At 50.9% G+C, this 24,563-nt stretch overlaps 1 protein-coding gene across 2 annotated transcripts in view; it reads left to right on the forward strand.

Moving 5' to 3' along the window:
• Nucleotides 1-24,563, forward strand: part of WDFY4 (WDFY family member 4) — a 240,722-nt gene that overhangs the window by 102,341 nt on the left and 113,818 nt on the right. For both annotated transcript variants that reach the window (XM_087824106.1, XM_087824105.1), the window contains 8 exons: nt 1,191-1,355; nt 3,984-4,187; nt 4,835-4,949; nt 6,174-6,331; nt 9,311-9,549; nt 11,378-11,499; nt 12,930-13,115; nt 14,233-14,369. In XM_087824106.1, coding sequence (XP_087680232.1) covers nt 1,191-1,355; nt 3,984-4,187; nt 4,835-4,949; nt 6,174-6,331; nt 9,311-9,549; nt 11,378-11,499; nt 12,930-13,115; nt 14,233-14,369 — 1,326 coding nt within the window. The remainder of the gene's footprint in view (nt 1-1,190; nt 1,356-3,983; nt 4,188-4,834; nt 4,950-6,173; nt 6,332-9,310; nt 9,550-11,377; nt 11,500-12,929; nt 13,116-14,232; nt 14,370-24,563) is intronic.

Here is a 24,563-nt window from a genome sequence, read left to right on the forward strand (position 1 = left end):
GAACCAGGCAGACTAACTCCAGGAAACACCCTGGAAATCTAACACTGTGCTGTAAGAGCCTGGTGGGGAAGCCAGCTACAGGGGCCTTAGGAGCACTTCCTCTCTGCCTGCCTGCTCAGCCCGGGCTGCCCTTGCAGGGCCTGGTTTAAAATCTTTCTCATTATCGCAGGCACATCACCTTTCTTTCTATAAGTAGGTTTGAGGGCTCTAGTACGAGGCTCAGTTCCAGGCATTCGGTATCTACTGGGTAAACAGGACATCTGGCTCATGCACACAGGCCAGGACTTGAGGCAGACTGCTGGGGGAGTGAAGAGGCTATGGATGCGAGGGGCTGGCACTGAGACACTGGTCGAGGGAAGACCGACATCCACTTGTAACAACCGTAGGAGTAGGCTGAACATCACTCCACCTAGTTGTTGGCGTGGCTATGCAGAGTGATTAATTTTCAAGTTCCAGGCTGTCATCAGGATAGAGCAGTACCTCAGGCAGCAGCTGGACACTTTGGGGCTAGGACCAATCTCCAGACAGAGTGACTTGGCACAGCTGATTAAGGGAGCTGAGCCCTGGGGGACACTAGTGTGCAGCCAGGATAGAGACTCAGCTGTGTGACTGAGGCCAGGTGCCCAGGTAGGGAGACAGGACTCCTGGCTTGTAGGGAGGGGGTCCTCAAGTTCTGCCAACCCTAGACATAGATAAGCAGAGGCAGGGCCTGGAGCTGGGAGCAAGTGCTGGGCAGTGAAAGGCTGAAGCTGACCCAGACTTACAAGTTCCTTGAGCACAAAAGCCATATCGAATCATATAGAAGCAACATGGGAATACGGGAAAGATGGCAGACTCTATAGCCAGGTTGCCTGGAGTCAGTCAACTCCTGGCTCAGCTCCTTACCCACCGGCTGACCTTTGGCAAGTGATTTAATCTTTCTGTGCCTGTGTTTTCCCATCTGCAAAAGAGGGGTAAACATAGGACCTGCTTCAGAGGGTTGTTGTGAGGTGAAAAGAATACGTGTGAAGCCTGTAGACCAATACCTGTGTGTGCGAAACCCTTGCCGGTCCATGCCCAGAACCTCATGCCAGCCCAGTCTCAGGGGTCCTGCAGTGAGGCATCTGGCTAGAGTCTCAGAAACGTGGCCTTCCTCCTAGATTTCCAATGCTCTGGCTCCCACACACACCTCTCATCAAGTGCACTCTCAGCCCCCAATAGGTTATGGAGACGAGGCCTGGGAACAGACTTTCCCGGCCAGCGTGCTTCAGTTCCTCAGCCTGGTGCATAGCACCTACCCCCAGGACCCGGCCTGGCGTGCCCCTGAGTTCCTGCAGACCTTGGCTGCCATCACCTTCCCCCTGGGAACCCACAAGGTAGGACACCCACTGCCCTGCCCCAGTGAAAGCAGGGGCCAGTGGTGCCATCCTTCAGGAGCAAAGGGCTAAATTCCTCCCCACCCCAAATGAAATACACTTAAGGCACTGTGGCTGACACAGCAAGTAAACAATCTGGGTAATTTTTCCTTCTCAGCTGAGATGCAGCTTGAGGTCATTTTCAACTCAAATTCAGTAATTTCTTCGAGTTGTTAGGAATTTCAGTAGTTCGATGGCAGATCAAGTACAGTGCTATGTGGAAGACCCTTCCAGGCTGAGGCGGGTGGGAGTGGGGGACGGGAGGACTGTCCTCTGCTTTTTATTCTCAGGACCCTCCCCCAGTCTGCAGGCCACAGCTCGGGACTCCTTGAAGTCAGAGGGTGGCCGAGGGTGCTGAGGGACTGGCTGTCTTAGGGACGAGGTGTGAGTGTGGGGGCAGAGAAGGGGCTGCGGGAAGAGATGTGAGTGAGTTTGAGATGGAGAGCTGGTCCCCGCAGGCCAAGGGGGCTCTGGGCTGAGAGAGTCTGGGAGCCAAGTGGAGCAGGGGAAGACAGGTGCGAAGGGCAGAAACCTGCTTGTCACCCGCCCTTGGTGGTGTAGGAAGCTGGGACCAGGACAGGAGATGTGCGCTAGGGACACCTGTCTGCCAATCTGTCGTGGCAGCTGCAGGAGCATGCTACAGGCAAGGAATGGCAGGGAGGGGCTCAGACGCCAGGCCAAGCACAGGGCACAGCGTCTACTTGCTCTGTAGTTATGTGCTGACCAAATGAGTGAGCAGAGGAGCTCTTTTAGCTGATCTGTTCCCGAAGTGTATTCACAGCGACAGCCCCCATCTACTGAGCGTCTGCAATGGTCCTGAGCGTGGGGGTCACATGACCCCGTTGGCACCCTGCACAAGTGGTGTGTGCTAATCGGGAAGGGAGAGTCACAGCAGTGACACGAGCTGGCCAGTGTCCTGTGGGTGTAGTGGGGGCCTTAGGACCTAGCCTACAAAACGGTTGAGGGAGTGAAATACACCGCAGTTTTGTGATTAGTAAGTAACAGAGCCAAGATTTAACTCTCCCCATAGCCCCTTCTCTACCCCCAACACTCTCACCGGAGAGCCATGCCCTTTCCATCACCATCAGTTTAAAATCAAATCAAATGTCCAAATAAAATTCAGGAGCAATTTGTTTTAATAAAGGGACTAAATATAAAGACTAGATTTGCAAAAAGATGAAATGGTTTGTTGGGTTAATATCAACTAACTAACATACTAGAAAAGTAAGAGTAGAGCAAAATACACCCTGGAGGGGGTGGGGGAGAGGACACCACGCACACACGGAGGCCAGGCAGGGAGGCAGGACAGCCCCACAGGCTGACCCTCACCATCCCCCACACGAGCCCCTAGAGGCATCCAGAGCCCTGGAATCCTCACGCTTCCAGCCTAGGTCCCTGCCCCAGCCGCCGCACAGTGCGCGGGGCTCACCGTCTGCTGAGTCGGGTTCCAGCTGGCTGCCCGCCAGCACCTGGGGCACACTCTGACCCACAGCTTTCCCTCCCAGCACCCAATGGCTCCTGCCTGGGGGAGGATCTGCTCAAAGTCACCTCCCCAGCCGAGCTCTGATGAGCCAGGCCCTGACTCCCTGACATGGGGCCCAGCTCCAGTTCCTAAACACTTAGCCCACACCCCCTTGCCTGTCCCAATTCCAAGTTGGCTCCAAAAGGCCTTTATTGCATAGAAAACATGACCGGTCCTCTTTCTACAGAAAGTTGGTGGCCAAAGGCTTTGGCTTGCTATGGATTTATACGGTATATTTCCAGTTGAGACCACACAGAGCTAATTAATGCAGCTGCCACCTCCCTAGGCACCATTAAAATCCATTTTATGGCTTAATTAAGAATGGTCGCATTAATTTTATGAATGAGCAAAGGGAGGGGCCAACAGATGAATGCTCATGGAATGTCACCGACTGGGAGCTAGGCGTCCCTGGCCGTGTATCCTTGGGCATGTCATTCGGCCTCCTAGCATCTCTGTATTTCTGGGCGTAGCTGGGTTAATGACACCCGTCTCATTATCTCCCTGTGTTAATGGGACTGAGAAGGCCGAGGTACTTCAGGGACTTCAAGGCCAGGACCTGCTGAAGCCCTACGGCCTCTTTCCACAGTAGGGTCCTACCTGTCACCATTACAAAGCCTGGTGGGCAGGAGATATGAGGGCCTCCAGAGGTGAGAACCAGCTCTGTGGCCATGTGCCAGGATCAGGCACAGTGGCATGAACCATTCTTTCATTTGAGCTCACACATCTGTGACGTCCTTTTAGTATCTCCATTTGCCTGCTGAGGACTGTGGCTCTAAGGAGGAGACAACTTGCCCAGGACACATTCCAGGCCTCTCTGCTGAGCCCTGCAGGCCACTCCTGCTCCATGCTCAGCTTCTCCCCACCACTTCTGCTCTCTTGGGTTCAGGGACCAGAGCAGGCACCCTATGAGCTACGAGATTCTGGGCAAGTCACTTACTTTTGCGGATCCTCAATTTCCTTACATGCTGGGGGGTTTGATCGGAATCTCACCCACGTACCTCAGAGGAAGGTAGGACAGCACTTTGACGCATTGTGGGCCACTCACACTGGGTTCTCCTGTCTTTGAGGGGGTCACGGCTGAGTCCTCCCAGAATGTCAGTGGTCCTGGGGCCGAGGCTGAAGACAACAGCATTGTGGAGGGACTACAGGCACCTGCCAAGTCACATCCCACACGGAAACAGCTAAGGGCGTTCATGAAGCTGCTCTTGAGGGAGCTCTTGCTTGCAGCTTCCAGCCCCAAGCAGTGGCTGCCTCTGGAGGTGCTGCTGGAGGTGAGTGCACAGGAGCCTGATGGGGCGCGTGCTGTGGGAGGGCACTGGCACCGCGAGGGTGGCTCTGTGCAGGGAGACCCAAGGGCTGGTCTCCTGGGACTTCAGTGATGTGGTGGGGGGGAGCACTCCAGGAACTGCAGGTCCTGGCAGAGCAGGGGCATACCAGCAGCGAGGGAACAGATGGAGGGCAGGTCTTAGCCAGGTTTCTAGAAGCAGAGCCTGACACAGGGATTGTGTAGAGGTAACTTATTAGGGGCTGTGCTCTTAGGGGAGTTTGAGAAGAGATGCAAGGAGGCCGAGGGGGAAGCTAGCCAGGAAATGGTCTCAGCCACAGCCTGGTTGCAAGGGGAGCGCTGGTGTGCTATCTGCACCCCAGAGTTGGCCCCACCTTGAGGCATCTGCCAGGTGGTCATTGTCTGTGGACCACCCCAACTTGCCTTCTCACCCCAGGAAGTAGGCATCACCTCCTGGATGAGACTTGGTCAGCAGGAGGCAATGCCTTGGAGAAGGGGTAGTTGTGAGCTGTTGGCAGCCCACAATTCCAGCAGTTATGGTATTAGCATCCAGGCCAAGCAAGGGGACCTGGTGGGCACTGAGTGGCCATGGTGACTATGTGGCTATTGTCTGAGTTCCGGGTGTGATTCCAGGCTTCTCCAGACAATGCCACCAGCCAACAGAAGCGAGACTTCCAGTCTGAGGTCTTGCTCTCCACCATGGAAATATTTCACGTAACGAGTGGAGGTGACACGTCGATGCTCAGAGGTGAGTGGGGTGACTTGCTCCTCACTGCTATGACAGGAAGCTGCTGACAGCTGAGCAGGAAAGCCAGCATGTTCCTCCCACTGCTGACCCCAGGCTCCTGGAGGAGGCCTGGTCCTCGTGCTACAGGACGCGCTAGGAACCACAGGAAGGTGCTCTCTGCAAATCTGCAGTAAGAGCTCACAGGCCCTGCCTGCAGGCCCCGGGAGGGCGTGCTTGCTTCTCCCCATGACACCTCTGCCGTCACTGGGCCGCTTGGAGACAGAAAGTCCTTCCGCCCTGTGAGCTAGCCCGGTTCTCCACTTCCAGTGGAATTGGGCCCTCTTTCCCCCAGGGAAGCCGAGGTGCCAGCTGGAATTCAGCACTCCTGCTCAGCATCTTATCCTCTGCAGCTAAGCCTGGGCACAGCAAATATTTCCCAAACAAATGAACCCAATGGAGACGCTGCCATTGCCCCTAAGAACTTCAGATTGATGCTCCATTCAGAAGACTTAGTTCCCGGGAAGCCTTACCTCCCCAGCGAGATCAAACCAAGTCCTTCCTGTGGTTTCTGAGCCATGAAATCCTTAGTGACCTAGCCCATCTTATGGACTCCTCCTTGCCCCACAACACAGGAACCTGACATACTGGTTTTTCTTGGGGAGTATCTGAAGTGTGGTGGAGTAGAGGGGTGGAAAGTGTGAGCTTGGGAGTCCCAGTTTTGATCTTGGCTCTGTCACTGCACGTGGTGTGGCTCTGGACAGGTGCCTGAGCCTGTGAGTGAGTCAACAATCCTGGATGACTCCGAGGGCTGTTATTAGGGTTAGCTGGGATCGCAGCGTCCACGTCGTGTTTGCGGCAAGGATAAAGGATCCGCAGGAGAGCTTTATCCCCTGCCCGACATAGCGGTAGGGCCCGAGGTCACCACCACAGTCTTCCTGTTGCCTGATGCCTAAATTTCCCTCCACCCTCCTTCCAAATGACCCCGCACTTGCTTCCTCTCCACTTGGTTCATATCACTGACTAGATAGTTCAAGGCCAATTTATTTTGAATAAATGAGTCCTCATTGGACACCTGTGTGTAAGACCCCATCTTCAGAGCGCTGGGGTATACAGAGGGCTACAAGGGGGTATACGGAGGTGAGTGGGATGTAGTTGGTTACCAAGAGGGATTAGAGGCTATTGTGGAAAGAAGGCATTCAGACTGATTATTTCTCAAACTCAGCCTGTCTCCTCACCCCACCTTAGGTAGTAAAGAGCCTCAGCCAAATGCAGAAGCTGCTGCTGCTCCTTCACTCACGAATATCTCCTACTTCACCCAGAAGCTGGTAGAGAAGCTGTACAGTGGGATGTTCTCAGCAGACCCCAGACACATCCTGCTCTTCATCACAGAGCACATCGTGCTGGTAAGAACCCAGGGCTGCGCATGGAGGCATGGAAACTGCTGGCCGACATGCTGCTCACAGGGGGTCCACAGGGGCCTGCTGCCCTTCCCGGAGGAGGATCTGGGATGGGTGGGAGGAAGGAGGGGCACCTTTGTGCCCAGGCAATACCTGGTGGCTGTTGAGGGCCCTGCAGGCTCTCACCTCAGGCCACCTGAGATCCATCTCAGTGGTCAGGAACCGTGGTCCCCTGTGCCAGCGGCATCTGAGTTCTGTCCCCTTCCAGACTCTACACACCTCCTTTGGGTTTTTATTGTGATTGTTGGTTTCATCTTAATTGCTAGTCTTCATCAACAGAGAAAGGGCCCAAAATGCCTTTATCTCCAAAAGACCTATTTCGTTTTCTTCTTTAGTGCTCACCTCCATTTGTCGTCTTTGGGCCTTCCTGAAATCGAGGCCCAAGTCTATTTTTACCCAGGCCTATTGCTCTTCCATGTGCTCTCTCCAGATAGACCCACCCCCCCCATACATACAAATACACGCCTGTAGATACACTGTCAGTGTAAGTGTGTGTACATGTGTGCAGATTCTCTATTGTACACACACAGACTTGTACCATCTCAAAATCCGAGAGTTGCACTATTTTTTGGTCGCTCTCTCCCATTTCATTCCGGAAACCTTTCTGTCAACTGGCCATTCGCTCTTTCCTTGAACCCCCCTGCGCGAGGAGCTCGCTCTGGTACAAGGTGGCCCCAGCCGGTGGGACACCTGCGATTGTCAGAAAGCACTTTCCCTTACTCAGCTGAGCTCTGCCTCCAGCACCTCCTGCCAGCAGCTCTTGGCCTGTCCTCTGCAGCAGAACCCAGGAGAGCCACTGTCCTTCTTCATGCCTCACAGGGCTAGTGACATCGGCACTCCAAGCGCCCCTCTGCCTGTGGGGTTACCTGTAGACTCCAGGACAGCTCCTAGGGTGGCAGTCAGCCTGGCTGATACGCAGCTCCAGGCCAGCCTGAAAAGAATGTATTCAGAGCCTTTTTCAAGAAAAACTCCAAAGAGAACTCTCTCTTGTCAGCTCTGAGAAGGTTAAAATCAGATTCTTGGGAAGCTGTGTTGAGAACGAAAGGAGCTGCTGAGCTTCCGGCTTCATTCGGCTGCTGCAACCCTCCCACAGGCTAGGTGGCTCGACGGCAAACGGCGCTTCCTCACGGTGCTAGAGGCTGAGAAGTCCAAGATCAAGGTGCAGCAGATCTGGTGTCTGCCGAGGGCCCTCTTCCTGGTGCACGTGGCCATCTTATTGTGCCCTCATATGATGGAGGGAGGGGGAAAGTCTCTCCCTGGCCTCTCCCTGTCCCTGTAGGAATCCCATCCTGAGGTCTCTACCCTCATGGCTAATCACTTCCCAAAGACCCCACCTCCTAACACCATCGCACTGGGAAGCAGTTTCAACATATGAAGTTTGGGAGGAGACACAAGCATTAAGCGGTCCGAGCAAATACTCAGAGCTAATACTGAAGAGGGTGCCTGCAGGGCCAGGCCCAAGGACTCTCGTTTGCACCCTTATGTCCTGCTGTGACCCTCATGGACTCTTAACCTCAGTTTGAAAGACATGACCGATCTGAGGAGCAGGAGGAGACTATGATAAAAGCATGAATCCCAAATTACAGCAGATTTAAATGGAACTAACTTCATTAGGCTAAATACTTGTAGTACCCATAAAATTCCAAGAGCACAATCTATAACTAATAAAGGACCTTTCTAATAGACTGGAAAATGTTGCACGTAATTTTTGTTCTATGGATTTTTTTGACGAAGCCAAATAAATGGCTGGGCTGATTAGTGTTAAGGCTACAAATCAGGACCTTCTGCCTTCCCCATCAGAGCTTCATGTGCTGAACTTCTCTAGACTCGTCTCCTTTAGATGATACAGTGGTTAAGAGCATGGCCCAGGGGCCTGGTGTGGGTTCCACCCTTGCTGACCAGTTAGCCTCTTTACCCTCAGTCTCCTTATCTCTAAAGTGGGATGATCTGCTCTGGCCTGGTGGCTCAGGTGGTTGGAGCATTGTCCTGCACACCGAAAGGTTGCGGGTTCCATCCCTGGTCAGGGTGCGGGTGGGAGGCAGCTGTTTGATGTTCTCTCCCCCCCCCATCTCTCTCTCCCCCTCTCCCTCTCTTCCCCTCTCCCCCTCTCCCTCTCTTTCCCTCTCCCTCTCTCTCTCTCCCTCCATCTTTCCCTCTCCCCCTCTCCCTCTGTCTCTCCCTCCATCTCTCTCTCCGCCTCTCTTTCCCTCTCCCCCTCTCCCCCTCCCCCTCTCCCCCCTCCCCCTCTGCCCCTCTCCCCCTCTCTCCCTCTCCCTCTCTCCCTCTCTCCCTCCATTTCTCTCTCCCCCTCTCTTCCCCTCTCCCCCACTCTCCCCCTCCCCCCTCCTTCCTCTCTTTCTAAAATAAAATCAATAAAAATATACCCTCGAGTGAGGATTACAAAGCATAATAATAAAAAAAAGTGGAGTAGAATAAGCTCAGCACCGACTGCATCATGCTGTCGGGAGGCTTAAACAGGGCAATGTATGGACTTCCATGCAAAAATGCTTAGCATGATACCTGGAATACTGTGAACACTCTATACGTGATACTAATACAGTTAGTAACTTTTTAAATTAGACAATATTAATAATATGTCCTTATACACTGAAGGTCCACCGTCTTACCTATATCTCAGAAAACTCTGGCCCCCTGTCTATTTTCCATAATATGACTGTGGTAAAATTTAAAATGTTTTACACCAATTTTTGGTAAATCCAACAACTTTAATTGCCTTTATTTATCATTCACTTAAACGGAAGCTCAGAGATAGAGAAAAGTGTCCTATTTAAACTTTAGGTCACGCCAATTTTTGAAATACAGAAAAGACTGAGATTGTATTGTTTTCACAGTTAACTGGGCCAGTACCTAAAATCGTAATGTGCTCATAAGTCTGTCTGCGTGTGTGTTTGTTTTATGACACAGGTCATCGAGAATGCCTCCTCACAAAGGGACAATGTCATCAGCGCTTTATACAGCAGCTTAAATAAAGCCATACTTTTCTGCCTCTCCAAGCCCCAGCAGTCCCTGTCCGAGTGCCTCAGCCTCCTCAGCATCCTGGACTTCCTACAGGAGCACTGGGACATTGTCTTTGCCACCTACAACTCCAACTCCAGCTTCCTGCTGTGCCTCATGCACTGTCTGTTCCTGCTCAGTGACAGGAGGTAAGAGCTGCCCACGCATCTGGTTTTGTGCTACCGGTGGTCAGTGCAGAAAAGAAACCTCCAGAGGGACACCAGAGTGAGGTCAATATAAGTGACAGAACCCTGTGTTTACTGGACGTGCAAATTAAGTACAGCGTTTGATGATATGGCAGGTCTTCCTCAAACCTGTCCATATGACTGAGCATCTAGAATCATCCTAAAATAATTATTTACCCTATTTCCACAATTCTCAGGTTGTAAGATTCTTCATGGATTTAATTTTGGGGGTGGAAAACTCCAACATTAAATATGCACTTTGATTTTATGATGCAGGCAATTTCAGAAATATTGACATTTGATCAATACAGCCATAGAATGGAAAAACATGTAAAATAAATTGTATTATGCAAACCAGGAATAATTTTGCTTACAGAAACAAATATATAGACATATATATATGTCTATATATATATGTCTATATATGTCATGATATAAAATAACATCTGTAAGTACGCTGGTGTAAGAAGTACTAATAACAAAAACGTAATCTCATTTAAACCCTTTTCTTGGAGTCCCAACTTGGAAAGCATGTTCAATTTCTCTGCGCATGTGTTTCTCTCTGTGTGTGGCAGTCTGTGTACATCGGGTGTCACCAGTGCCTGGTGTCACACTGTCCACGGAGCCATGCTGAGTCTGGAGGAAGAGAGGACCATGCGATATTACATTTTACTCTTGTTCTGGATTGTTTTTATCACAGTACAAATTATATTTGCTTACTGGGGGAAAAAATTCCCCAAATCCTGTTGAGACGACTATTGAACATTAAAGAACAGTTACTCTCTGGGAAGCACTGGGAGATAGTCATACCTCCTGGCCTGGAGGAGACACCTGCCTTTTCATTTGTTTGAAATAAAAGAACCCGCTTTCAGTGTCTGGATTTAATGGGAGGTCTTTCTTTTCTGTACTTTAAGAATCGGGTCCTGCCCACACTGAAGGCATAGGTGACGGAGAAAATGCCAGCTGGTCTCCGTGCTTGGAGTTCCACCCTCATCAGGTCCCTCTGTTTAGCAAAATGGATTCCAAAATCCAAAGGGATTTTCATTCTAAAAATTTCAAGAATGGACATTGTCATATGCTGTATTTTTTTCATTTTCTTGTTTGTCGTTTTCGGTTCAATCTGCAAACATGTACTGAGTATATATTCTGCTTGGTGGGCTGAGGGGCCTGAAGAAGAGGGAACATGGATATTACCATGAGCAGGGGCCCTGGAGCACACGGTTCATGGGATCCTAGTATGTAAACCACTACATCCCACTTAGAACCAACTCTGGGACGTGCAGGGTCCCGGAGAAGTGCAAATGAGGGCCCCTTGTTTAAAAATTACTATGAACTTCAGGATGGTAACAGGGGAGTCCAAGCATGGGTCCTTTCTGAGTGTGGATCATATCACACTGCACAGGTCACAGGCCCGTGGTGCTGGCCCTGGCCCCATTCCCAGCAGGATGAGGTCAGAGCCAGACAAAGGCAGAATTCAGTGCTTTGGGTATCTGCAAAAAGAAATGACCAATTCTAGTGATGGGGAAACAAGAGAGGGTTCAGGGGGCTCTGCTGGGAGCATGGGGTGGCTTTAATAAGGCAAGAACAAAAAATTGGTGTTTTTCCTATTCTCCGGAATGCTGTTGTATGATATCTGTCATGGAAACTGTCCTAAGCTGTTTGCTTGAACTTGATTAGATTCTGTTTCCATATTGATATGTACTGTGTTTGGAGGATGATTACTTGTAATAAAAATCAATGGCCTAACCCCAAGGAAACCGGATTTTATAGTGAAAAATCTCTCATCTGTTAGTTATCCAGAAGGATTCGGATTGGAACCCAAGCCCAGAATGACTCCTTATCATCAAGTGTTTCTTACCTCAAATGAAGAAGTGAGAGAAAAGAGAGCGGACGACTTGCCAAGTCTGAGTGATGGTACGTTTCATGTGCTGTCTCCCTGGGGGGAGGTGGGCAGTGATGATGCCTGGGATTCCTCAGCACATCTTTCCCAAGATGAGGACTTGCACACTACTAAGGAGATACTCAAAGGCCGGAAGAAGCCCTAGAAAGTCCCAGAATGATGTAGTAGCACGGCCAGGTAACCTGATAGGGGATGAAACTGGAGTGAGTTTTGCATGTTAAAAATGGAATGGGATGGATGGATGGATGGATGGATGGATGGATGGATGGATGGATGGATGGATGGATGGATGGAGAGAGCTCTGTGGGACTTGGTTAGACTAAGAACGAGAGTGCCTCATTGTCAGTTGATCTCACATCTCGGTTGATCTCGAATTGTCTTTTGAAACACTAGATATAGCAACTGGCATGCATCCCAGTTTAAGCCATCATATTAGCTGTCTCCTCAGCTTTCTTCACTAGAAAATGGGAACAGAGTAAATAAACTCATTTTTTATGAAATATTTAGCTTAATGGAGGTCATTTTTGGATTTGCTAATATCAAGTCAAGTTAAAGGGAATGACAGGTTGTAAAAGAATAAATAGCATTTAGTTCCACATGTTTGAGAGATGATCCTTTTCAGTCCTGGAGGCCTCAGCAGGCCTTCCTCCACCACTCTGCTTTGCTGCCACTTACATGTGATATTTTGTAATATTTTCTGGTCAGATAGGTACCCAAAGCCAGTGCTCAAAAATCTTGTGAATTGACATTTTACTCTTACAGTGCTAATTACAACATGCACATTTGCATTTGGGGACTTGGTTGGTAGAGTGGACTGAGCAATGTTCATCCCCATAGACTGAAAACACAAACTGTAGAGGCTGGTGCCAGAGGGGCACCCAGTGGGAAGCTCAGAGGGCATTTAGGCACTGTCATGGGATTATAGTCGTGGGGTTTAGCAGGCAGAGTGGCTTGGTAGATTTGTCTATGTATGGACAAATACAGGGCACAGAGAGGGGTGGCTGGTGGGAAGCTTGAGCCAGTGCCAGGGAATAGGACTGGCTTGGGTCCTGGTCCCATGGGAACAGTCTTAGTTTTGGCATCCATTCCCCTGAGGGGCTAATAGAAAAGATAGGTTGGAAGGAGCTTTCAGGGGGAAGCTATTGGTTACATAGAGCTCCCACAGGTATCCCTCTGTTTGGTACCTAACAGAATTGGGAGGTGAGAGGAAGAAGTTCCCTAAACTCATCCATCATGATTCCCAGCTCTGGACGTGAGGGGCCGGTAGGACTTGGTGGTGGGGAATTAGAAGCAGGGAAAAGCCAGGTCTCATAGACGTGGGCAGACTGCAGAGCTAGGGTGACGTCCAGAAAGGACGCAGATGAAAGCAGCCAGGCGCTGCCCCCGGCGCTCAGTGCTCGGCTCGGAGCCCCGGCTGGCTGGTGACGCCCTGCTCTTCCCACAGCCCAGCACAGCGTCCAGAAGGCCGTGCACACCCTCTGGCAGCAGCTCGTGGCACAGAGGCGGCAGGAACTGGAGGACACTTTCAAGATTGATCTCTCCGTGAAACCTGCGGAGAGAGAAGTGAAGATGGAAGAGGTCACCCCGCTGTGGGAGGAGTTGATGCTTAAGGCCTGGCAGCATTACTTAGGTCTGTCCGCTTGGCTCCGGGGCCTTCCCAGGGTTCCCCTCGGGCCCGAAGCCTCTTCACCAGACCTTCTCCCTTGTTCCTCTGGGTGGGACTTACATCACTGAAACCTCATGAACCTTTGCTCACAGAGAATAGATGCTGCTTTGCATCTTAGGTGACAGGAAGGCCAGAGGTGCCAGCCGAGCACGTGGACCCTAGAAACCTCTGAGAATGAAGGGCCACCATGTCAGAGCTCATCCTCGGCTCTGCCGCATGGAGCCTCGGTCCTGCCCTGGTGCTCACCTACCAAGTTATGCAGTGACCAGGAGCCCCAGTTTCTTCATGTTCCAAGTGCAAGTCTTCATCCCAAAGATATTAGTGTCCCTTGCATTCTATCAATGACTCAACATTTTACCCCCATATTAGTCAGTGCAGCTGTGGGGATGATGTTTTAATTTTGTTTTTGAAGAGGTTATTGCTGTCAAATTATAGCTCATATTCGTGTTTCAAGTCTTCTAGCATCACCAAGTTCACAGTCATCTAAGAGCTGGCTATTCCATGCATATTGTCCCAGACTACTCAGTGGTCCAGCACCCCTTTGTCATTGGCTTCCCAAATTAGCCTTGGCAAGTATGTATCTACACACATGTGCCATTTGAGGTTAAAGTGTCAGATTGCATTTCAGAGAAAAGTTCACCTAAACAGGACATGTGTGCCCATGTACACGGAGTGGACTAATCGGTGAGATGGACCTTACAGCTAACAAATGGCTCTCTTTTAGCCAGCAACCATATTTTGCAAACTTTCTATATTTCATGGCCTGTTTTAAATAATCTTATTTACTCTCCATGACACTACAGGATGAGAACACTGAGGCTTAGGGACTTTAACTAACTTGCCCAAAGTCAGTGAGCTGTGGAGCCAGGTCTAAGCCGGGTCGGGAGAGCCAGAAACCCATCTTGCATTTCTTCGCCAGAAGACGGCCCCATGAGCGTGAAGCCTGGGCTGTTTCCCTTACTGGAGGCAGGCATGCTGGGCACAAGCCCCTGGCTGGCCATTGGAAAGCCCAGCCAGCTGTAGAAAGAGTGTGTGTTCTCCTCTCAATTCCTCCTGACAGCCTTTGCTTCCCTGTCCCCAGCATCTGAGAAAAAATCTCTGGCCAGTCGTTCGAATGTCGGACACCACAGCAAAGTCACTTCGTGGAGTGAAAGCTTGTCCTCAGCCATGAAGCTGATCCCTGGGCGGCAGACCAAGGACCCCGAGTGCAAGACAGAGGTGAGCCTAGACCCCTTGTCCTTGGAGAAGCATCAGGCATTTTCTTCAAATGCCATGAGTCACGTCCCCTCTCTCTTTGTCACTAGATACATCTAATTCCTTGTTCTTCTGAGCTTTGAAGGGTATGCATGTGGCTTCCCAGGCCAGGGAGCGAGGCCTTAGGATAGCTTTAACTGCAAGACAATATGGGCTTCCCTTGAGCAGGTGTTCCTCGCAACACTAAAATCAAACAGATCCTTGACCCACCCTCCTTTTGAGTCGGATGTACTCAGAGCACTAGGCCATAGCTCATAGGAGCTGGGTGTGTGGGCTCAGCAGAGGGGGCCAGAAATGTTGGTGCTGTTACTGGGAGATGTGGTGTTAGAAGCTCTTGACTAACTGAGCTTCTAACTGAGACTTTGGGGTTTCTAATTCATTACTCTAAAGCTGCTTAACAAATGATCCTAAGACTCAGTGGCTCCAACAACGAATTTTTTGTAATTTGGAGCATAGTGGGTTTGGGGGTTGTCTCTACTCCGAGATGCCTGCGCCTTTTCTAGAGTCATTGGAGGGCTTGTACTCACTCATCTGGTGGGTGCTGCTGACTTTAATCTGATACCTTAACGGCGACTTGGTCGGGACACCTGTGTAAGTGTCCTGGACTTCCTTACAGCCTGGTGCTGAGCCTCAAGGACTAATTTTCATAGGAAGGAGAAGGAGAGAGAGAGAGAGAGAGCCTTCTATGACCCATGACCTCTCTTCGGAAGCTATGCCTCACTCTGCGGGGTTCCTTTGGCTGAGAGAGGCACAGAGCTCTACCAGGGTCAAGGGCAGGATGTGCGCTACTCCTGGTGAGGCAGAGTGCTGCAGAAGCGTGCAGGCTCTTCTTGGAAAACACAATCTGTCACATATTCTAACTCTGGGGTCACTGACCGATCTTCAGAGGCAGGCTGATTATTGAATGGACATGGCCTCAGGGTCGGGAGACTGTGGGCAATTCCTTAACTTCTCTGAGTCTCTCTCTTCACCTCCACAATGGGACAAATAACCGTGGGCGCCTGTGGGAAAGAGCTCCGCAGAGAGGAAGGATAGATGGGTGATAGACACATCACACAATTTGAGCTCTCTGCCTATTTAACTTTGGAAAGTGAGCTTGACTCCAAATCCCACCTGCTTAGAGTCTGGGCCCTGCTGTCCCCATGTGCCCACTGGGGTCAGTGACTAATGGGGAGAGGCACTGTCATCAGATTCTGGGGATAAGAGAGGAAAGTTTCCTTGTTCTAAGCATCCGAAACAAGAGGCTTCTGAAATAAGAGGCTTCCAAAACAAGAGGCTTCGGGACACAGGGAGAAGGAGCCTGAACACAGAAGGGAAGCCGGGAAATGAGCTTGGGGGCTGCGGGCCTCCTGGTGTCAGAACTAGGCTGGTCTGTGTCCGAGCTCTTTGGCTTGTGAAAGACACTGCTCAGTAAGTTTGATGACAAACTTTCTGGCCGACTGAGTGAGTGAATAACTTACTTAGATTTTCTATCAGCTGCATCTTGCAGCTGTTATAAGCTCCATTATATAGATGTGGAAACTGAATCTAAACAAAAGTCAGGGGCTTCACAGCCAGGAGGCTGCAGAGTGCAGGTGCTGCCCGGCATGACCTCAGGCCATTTCGTTACCTCTCAGAGCCTTGGTTCCTGGACACACAACAAGAATGGGCTCTGTTTATGCCAGAATGTGAGGGAACTCTTGGAAACTGCAAGTGCTTAGGAAGAGAAGACAGTTTACAAAATTCCACTTTCCTGTACAGCTTTCTCCACTGAGGCAAAAGCATTCCACACCGGGCTTCGCTGCACAGAGCCCTGGAGGCTGAGCTTCCCTGCTTGTGCCTGGGCACTTGCTCTGGGCCAGTGCCTGTGTGGCAGGAGGGATCCATCCCCTCTCCCCTCAACTCTACCCTGGAGCTCCTACTCCTTGCCCAAGTCAGGCCTGTCTGGCTTGGAACCAGGGGTGGGATGGCTGGGATGCTGGGCATGGGCATGCATTTTATGGGGACCCTTGCAGGCTATTGAAGCTGCCTCTTGCCAGTGCCACGCTCCCTCCCAGGCCACTGTCATTGGCTCCTCTCAGCTGCCTCTGAGTCCTGGGGAGATGGGTTGAGAAACCAGTTCATCTGAGAGAAGCTGGAATAGGCTGCAGTGTTTGGGGCCGGGAAGGTGCACAAATGGCCTGGCACTGTTCTCTTCACTCACTGAGAGGTCTGCAAAAAGGATATTTGAAATGGCTTTGTCCTTTTGTGAAGGCTGTTGAAGATGTTTCTACATCAGCTGAGGGCTCATTCATTCATTTACTCAACAAGTATTCCTTAAGTGCTGACTCTGTATCCTCTCTCAGCACTGATGTTACAGAAGAGAGAAACTAACTTTGCCTCTGCTTTAGTGGCGGCTGCTTTTTAGGGGCTGAAGGTCGACAGTAAACAGATAAATAAATTCATAAATGTTGGGGGTGCTGATTGCAATGAGGAAAAATAGAGCAGGGAAGTGGGAGAGGTGACGAGAGTTGCCGGGCTGTTCAGATGAGGCGGTCAGCTGCCCTCCCTGGGGGAGGCGTGGGAGCAGAGACAGGACGGACACCGCCTCGTTACTGTCCGGGAGGGAGCGGTCGGGCCGAGAGGCCCCAGGAAGGGCAGCGAGGCAGGCGAGTGCTGGGGGTCCTGAGGCAGCAAAGGCTCGGTGGCTGGACTGGAGTGGAGGGGACGGCCAAAGGGGACATCACCCTCAGCTGTCATTCCCGGGAAGAGCTGCATGTTTCCACAGCAGCTCGTGAACAGCGGGACTTCTGTCTCTGTGACAGTTTCCTCTTTGATCGGGGCACTCAGAAGCTTGGGGGGATGAGAAGGGCCCAATTCTTGTAAAACTGCACATACCTGGTGGGATAAACTTCTGCAAAACAGACGTACACGCACACACACATGTGCATGTGCACACACACACACACACCCCGCTTCTTCCTTCCTGTCTGAGCCCCTTTGTTTATTCTTAAACCTGATTTGTTTATCCTTTCTACAGCTTATAACCTGTGGGCTTTTAAAGCCAAATTATTTTTGAAACAAAGTGGATTATGTTTTAATTTTCAAAGTGAACTGCATCTTTGCTTAGCAGCATCCTATGCCAGTACCTCAGCCTGGCTGGGCACAGTGCCTGTTACTCAGAGGTTCTTAAGGGAAGTGCAGGGAACCGCATGGAGCTGCCATCCTTTGGCTGGGGTGACACTCACCAGCCCCAGGCCCCGCACTTGTCACGCATCCTTGCCATGCCTTTGCTGCTGACAGAAGGCACACTTCTCAGGTACATATGTACACCATGATGTCACAGGGTAAGAGCATCAACTATTTGCCCTGGGGTCTGTTTAATTATTTTTAAAAATTAATTTTGATTATTACAGCTGATTACACCTCAGTGAGCAATGTAATTGATATTTTCTAATGTATCCCAAGGAACATTTTGTACAACACGCTTTTTGTTGTTGAAGGTTAAAGACTCCGTTATTGGTTTTTCCCTAAATACGCCCATATCATTAGTCCCTCCAGCGAGGGGGTCGCCATCTGGAACAAGCAGCACGGAGACATTACTCAGGCACAGTGCATGAAATTGGGGTTTCTGCCGCCTCTGTCTGTTCTGGAAAGAAGAGGCTTGTAATTAAAGGAGTTGGTTTGGAGGAAACATTACTCATTTGGTGCTATCCCTTATCATGTCAGCAGCTGACAGCGCCGCGGCACTGAGAAACTGGTCCTGGGCCAGACGTGCTGTGCACGAGCCACTTCCTCCGCCTCGCTCCACTTCCAGGAGAAATCGTTTCCTCCCTGGCAGCTGGGCCTCGAGGCAAGGCTGGTGTGATAGATGCTGCTTCTTGTTTTCTTCCCGGGACCCCTTCCCAGTCCCCCTGGGACCCTGTTGTGAAGCTGTGGTCTCTACCAGGGCACAGGCTGTGGCACCGGCCTGTTGGACAGAGGTTGGGATCTTGGGCTCCCTCGGCCACCAAAGGCCAACTCAGGGTGCCCGGGAGCCGCCACCTCCTTCCCTGCCGTGTGGAGAGATGCAGAGGGCACTCCTCCCCACAGCAGTGCTCGTGACTCCGCTCACTGTTCAGTTCCCGACTTTTTGTTTAAAAACAAGTTGGATAAACATCACCAACCAATGTTGAGCCTTTCTTAGTTTTGACAAGCAGACCTTGGCAATGGTGTCAGTCAAAATGACATTACCCTCCGGGAAACCAAGTAAGGGGCTGACAAGAACTCTCTGTACTATCTTTAGAACTTTTCTCTAAATCTAAACTTATTCCAAAATATAATTTTTTTTAAGCATTAGCAAATAGAAATGAGTATACTGGACATGGGGACCGGATGGAAGGGGCTGAGAGGAGGAGCGGCTGCTGAGCCTGGGCAGAGCAGAGGGGAGGTCGGGGGCATGGTAGGTGGTATGGGGTCAGGGGTTGGGGAGCGTGGCCTCTAGGTGGGGGTTCTGTATTACAGGCGAGATCAGAGGTCGGGGAGCCTGAGGGCAGAGCCGGTTGGGGACTATAGCGTCATTCAGGGGAAGACAATGGTGCAGCAGCGGCAGTGGTCAGCTGTGGAAGTTAAAGAACAGGCCTGAGAATGCGCAAGACAAGGGAGCAAGCCGTGGGAAGGGGGGTGTCCAGGCACAGGGGTGTGTGACTTGGATGGTCTATTGGCTCTGCAGACTGGGAGGAACAAGCCAGAGGAGGAAGGTAGGGTGCAGTGGGGCCCGTGGGTGGGCTCAGCTGCCTGACCTATGTCTTATCTGGCCAAGTGGGAGTCAGATTTCAGCCCACTTTCCTCCTGGGATCAGCTATACATTGTCTCAAGCAGGGGCCTGGAGGCCCCACTGTAGCAAATTGGGGGGCTTATCAGGAGCACAACCTGTGGAGCAGGGCCGGGCCCTGTGTCCTGCATGTTTCGTGGCTTTTGGAGATAGCTGAGCAAGCTTGCAGTGCTGTTTGTGAGGCTGAAATGGCCCGTGTGGGGAAGCCAGGGCCCTATGAGAAGCAACCGCCGTGGATGGGAAGGCACCAAAGCTAGAGGGTGACACGCTGCAGTTACTAAAATACAGGAAACAGGCTTTGTGTTGGAATTCTCTGTCTGCTCGGCAAGGACACGAAAGCACTAGGCATTTGCTCCAAGGCCCCCTGGAGTCCTCTAAAGGCTACCCTGTGGGCGAGCCCCCTGCCCACCCAGACACCTGTAAGAGCAGTGGTGCCCACATATGGGGACCTTGAAGATCTCAGAGCCTGGACACCTGTGTGGGCAGGGTGACTGGACCGGCCATTGGCACTTTCCCGAATGCGTCCACAGGCTCATGTCTCCCGCCTCGGCCTGCGAGCAGCATGTCCCCGGCAGAGACGCTGGCCGAGACCAGGACCTGGATGACAGCTGTGTTAAGAGCTGTCCTGGCTCAGGTCCCTGGCACGGGAAATACCATTTTTTGACCATCCCCTCTGAGCCCTTCACCCATTATCTCTTTTAAAAACCATTGTTTAAAAATGCAAACATATACAGAAGTAGAGAAAATAATAAAGCGAATCCCCATATATCTATCCATCGCTTCCAAAATTTTCACTCATTACCAGGCTTGTTTCATCTCCCTACTACCCACTTTCCTCTCTGCACACAGTAGGCCTGTCTCCTGCTTCTGAGTGATGGTCTCGCTGAGGCCGGAGACTTGGGAGCCTCACAGAAACTCCTGCCCCTTTCAGGTGGAGGCTGAGGTCTGATGGGGCCAGGAGCCTTTGGGTTCAGTGCTTTGGCACTTCGGCTTTCAGTGGGTGAAAAGCAAGATTCAGTGGGTGAGGGGCACAGGTTCAGTGTGTGAAGGGCACAGGTTCAGGGTTCAGTGGGTGAAGAGCACAGGTCCAGGGTTCAGTGAGTGAGGGGCAGAGGTTCAGGGCTCAGTGGGTGAGGGGCAGAGGTTCAGGGCTCAGTGGGTAAAGGGCACAGGTTCAGGGCTCAGTGGGTGAAGGACACAGGTTCAGTGGGTGAAGGGCACAGGTTCAGGGTTCAGTGGGTGAGAGACACATGTTTGGTGGGTGAGGGACACAGTTTCAGTGGGTGAGGGGCAGAGGTTCAGTGTTTAGTGGGTGAGGGACACATGTTTGGTGGGTGAGGGACACAGTTTCAGTGGGTGAGGGGCACAGGTTCAGCGCTTGCTGGGTGAAGGGCACTGGGGGTGGAAGTGTCAGTGTGCGGTCAGCTGGGAAGACTCAGGACTCAGGAGAGCCGAGCCTGGGGAGAGGCTGTGGAGAGAGGACGGGGCTCGGACACGCAGGGGAGGGAAGTGAGCAGCAGAGCCCAGGGTCACAGCTGAGGAAACAAGAAAACATCTGAGAAATCAGAAGTCAGAATTCCCAGGGAAGGTCTGCAAAAGGGTTGAAGTCAAAGATCTTTCAGAGATTGTAGGAAATTTTAAGAATCTGAAATTCAGAAGGTCGTCATGTGGAATATTTTCTTAGTGAATCCAACACGATGTTAGTGGGCCAGAGAGAAAGAACCGCCTGAGATGAACAGCCTTTACCAGCTGTTTCGGGCAGGAGGCCTACACTTGGGGGTTCAGATGCATCGGGGCTTCTGAACCTGAAGGGGCTGGAGGACCGAGAGAGGCCGGCTGCCGGCGCCAGCAAAGGAGCGGGCTGGAGAGACCCATGAAAATCTGTAGAAAAGAGAAGAGCGACCTGAGAATGGAAGTCACCACTCTGTGAGAAGTCACAGAGCTGTGCGGGTTGAAAATGCTGTTGTGTTCGGTGGTGGGAAAAGTCTTGTGAGCGAGTAATTAAATGGGAGCAGGTAAAATGATCTGTTGGACAAATAAAGCCACTTGCCCACAAATGAAAGTAGGATTTTAAAAGGACTTTGCAAACGGACGTGATGATGGTTTCCTTAATTGTGGTGGGCAAGGCTGCAAATGACTTACTTTCACTTAATGCTTTTCCTGAGATAACTGACCCTGCAAATCGCGCCGCTGCTCAGCCTGACCTCCGAGCTCCCCGGGGTGTGTCTGGACGTGGACCGTTTCCGGAAAGAACTTCAATGCGCTTCGGATGTGGTGGGATTTGGGGTCAAGAAAGAAAAATTATTAAGCCCAATAGTTTCATTTTTTACACCTCTGAAGTTTCCCTTTCCACTTGAACTGAGAGGAAAGTCTGGTAGCGAGTATCTTAGCCTTTGGCCCTGCAGGCGGCTGCGCTCCCACACCGCACCCAGAACTGACCTTCCCTCGCAATGTGGCATCCGGGGCGGAGGCGGGGACCCCGTGCTGTGGGGTCACCGACATGCAGACAGGTGGGCAGTGGGAGGGGCGAAGTAGCTCTTCGGGTTTTCTTCTGGTGGTCTGGGCACCCAACCAGGGCCTTCTCCCCTGTTCCCTGTCTTCCCGTGGTCTCTCTCTCCCTCTCTCTCTCTCTCTCTCTCTCACACACACACACACCATTCTGCAAGACACGTGCTGTTAGAACCCACCCCTCGAGCCAGTGAGAAGTGAGAAGTGCGTGGGAAGGGGCTCCTCTGAACGAGGAACTAGACACCTTAGCAGGACGCGGTGGATAGGTCCCGACGGCCACGTCAAGGGCTGGAAGAGCAGCGTGGCCAGCAGGGTGTTAGAGCTCAGAATAACGGGGACACCACAGGGGGCGACGAGGCTCTTTTCCCACTTTGAGGAAGTATGAATATTACTGGCCCACCCCAGTGCCCGTCGCAGGCGTTTGAAAACAGAAGTGAACGAACAAAGCAGACACTGATTCCTCTACTGATGCTTCTTCACCAAGTGCATCTTTCGTGAGACATCTTTATCTTCATAATAGAAGCATAATTAACATCACTAATTATCTAATTAAGTTCATTAAGCATTCACCAACAGTGCACTGTGAAGTTGACATTATGTTCTACTGTCAACAAATGCTTTTGATTTCTTAGGAAGTAATTAAAATGTAAATTAGCATGTGAGGATATGCACAGGGGACGTTTTGAGACAGATACTCATTTCAAAACTGCTCAGAGCAATATCGCTTTTGTTTTTCTTCAAGAGAAGGGGCCATTTTGCTATTGGGGTGCATATTAACGTTTCCACCTGCTCTTTGGTGCAGCATCCCTGCGAGGTGAGGTCACAGCGCAGCGTGACCCGGGGTGCTCAGCTGATGTATTTGCTCCTGTGCTTTTGTTCTTATTTAATCATCTTATTCAATAGGGTCGTTTATGTTTGTGTCCTTTGTATTAAAAATATCACAACTGACTTTTTTTTCTGAAAACTTTCTGTAATTTAAATTCTCTAGTGTGTTTACCCTTTAGGACTTTAGGACTTTAGGGCAAATCTTTTAACGCATCTTTTAATGCATCTTTGGGGAACATGGTCAGTGACTCTCTGAGAGCAGTCGGCAGAGGAGAGAGAAACTGCAAAGATCAGACTCTGGTCCAGCATCCTTGGTGCAGGTTCACACTTTCCGCTTTTTCAGGGCGGCCCTTGTTTCTGATGAAATTCTCTGACTGGAATGAGCATGTCGTGAGCTAAGCACAGCAGCCTCATCAGGTTAGAGTCCTCCCGGAAACGTCGCATTTGCTGGACAGGAGGCTTGCAGGATAGAGGCCACCATGCCCAGAGCTCTGGAGTCTCCATTCTGTCGTCAGTCCTCCTGAACCCTGGGGCACCCATCTTCCACTAGAGCCCCGTTTGTTGTGAGGCTCAGTGGTTGCGACACCCCCTTTGCCATCTTCTGTAGGAAGGAGAACAGGCTCCATTCATGACCTTGAACCTCCTCAACCTCTTCTTGGAAGATTTTTCCAGGACTAGGTTTAGGTGGTGCCAGATCCAGGCCCATCAGTTTTATGTGAACAAGATTTCAGATAGAGGCAGAGAGAGTACAACAGCCTAAGAGAGATAGTCCCTTGTGCCCTTGAATGATCAGTGTCAAGGCTTGACCATGTGTAGAGCCCACTGACCCACTAACTGCTCATCACTGTGGGTGCAGACAGACATCCCCACAATCCAAGCAGAGAGAGGCTGCTCTCCTGGGCTGGGCAGGGGCGGGCATCTTTGCACAGTGACTGGGGGTGGTTGTGAGGCCCTGGGTTGCAGGGAGCAGTGGCATCGTGTAGAGGAAACTGACCAGCACAGGGACCCACATGGAGATGGGCAGTTTATGGGGTGGCTCCTGACTTCTATCTGAGCTCTACTTGCAAGTGGTGAGCTATAGTGTGATCTGTATCCACCAGAAGAAGGGCACCTTGCTCCCATTTGTCTCAGAGGGGCTTCTTTTCCTAATGCATGCATAGGGCAGTGGCTAGTTAGCAGACAGCTTGACCTGACCCAGGGATCCTGCTGCTGAGATCAGGATAGTGACCTTCTACCAGGTAGCAAGCACCTGCCTTAGGGAGCTGACAGAACTTTCCGTACCAGAATTTTCCTCTCAACAATTTACTTTTAAAACCTATCTTAAAACATGGTCTACTATTTCATAACTTATAATATTGCAAAGTCCACACAGTGAATGAGTAATCAGTACTGAATGAACTCGCTCCATCCATGGGTGGCTTTAGCTTTGCCTCCTGCTGGTCACACACTTCCTCACCCATAACTGGCACTGAGGCACGGCTCCCCCACCGTGCCCCACTCAAGCTCCATAAGACCATGGGCTCTGCTACCTGAAAGCAGCTCAAAGCCACCTCCTTGAGCACTCCTTTGGGCATTTGGCATCACAAACATTAGGTTAAAGTCATTTTTCTTTTGGCAGCAAAATGATGGCTTGAATCCCCTCCAAGAGAACAGGCACTGAGTTATGTGTGTTCTACTCATCAGTGCAACATTCTGTCGTAAGGCCGTGCACGCTCACTGCCCACTGAAAGACACCTGAATCTAAATCGTGTTCTGCAGAGTCCCTCAAGATTGATGCTTAGTTCCTTCTCTAAAGACTACCCAACAGAAATGTCTGGTCTGAAAAGGTTAGCAGGATCTTCTCACCTCCTTCTGCTGGTTATTTACTGATTTTCTTTCTTCTCTATCCTATAATATTTTATTTTATTACCAAATCAGGCTGTGTTTATATGCCATATATTTCAAAGTAACCTAAGGTTCCCAACTGCATTTCAACCCACAGTATTTTAATGTGCAGAAATACTGTATCATATGCAATCCAACAACACATGAATATTGGCCAGACACAGCATTTC

Source organism: Miniopterus natalensis, chromosome 14 (assembly GCF_054644295.1).
Source record: "Miniopterus natalensis isolate mMinNat1 chromosome 14, mMinNat1.hap1, whole genome shotgun sequence".
Lineage (NCBI taxonomy): Eukaryota > Metazoa > Chordata > Mammalia > Chiroptera > Miniopteridae > Miniopterus > Miniopterus natalensis.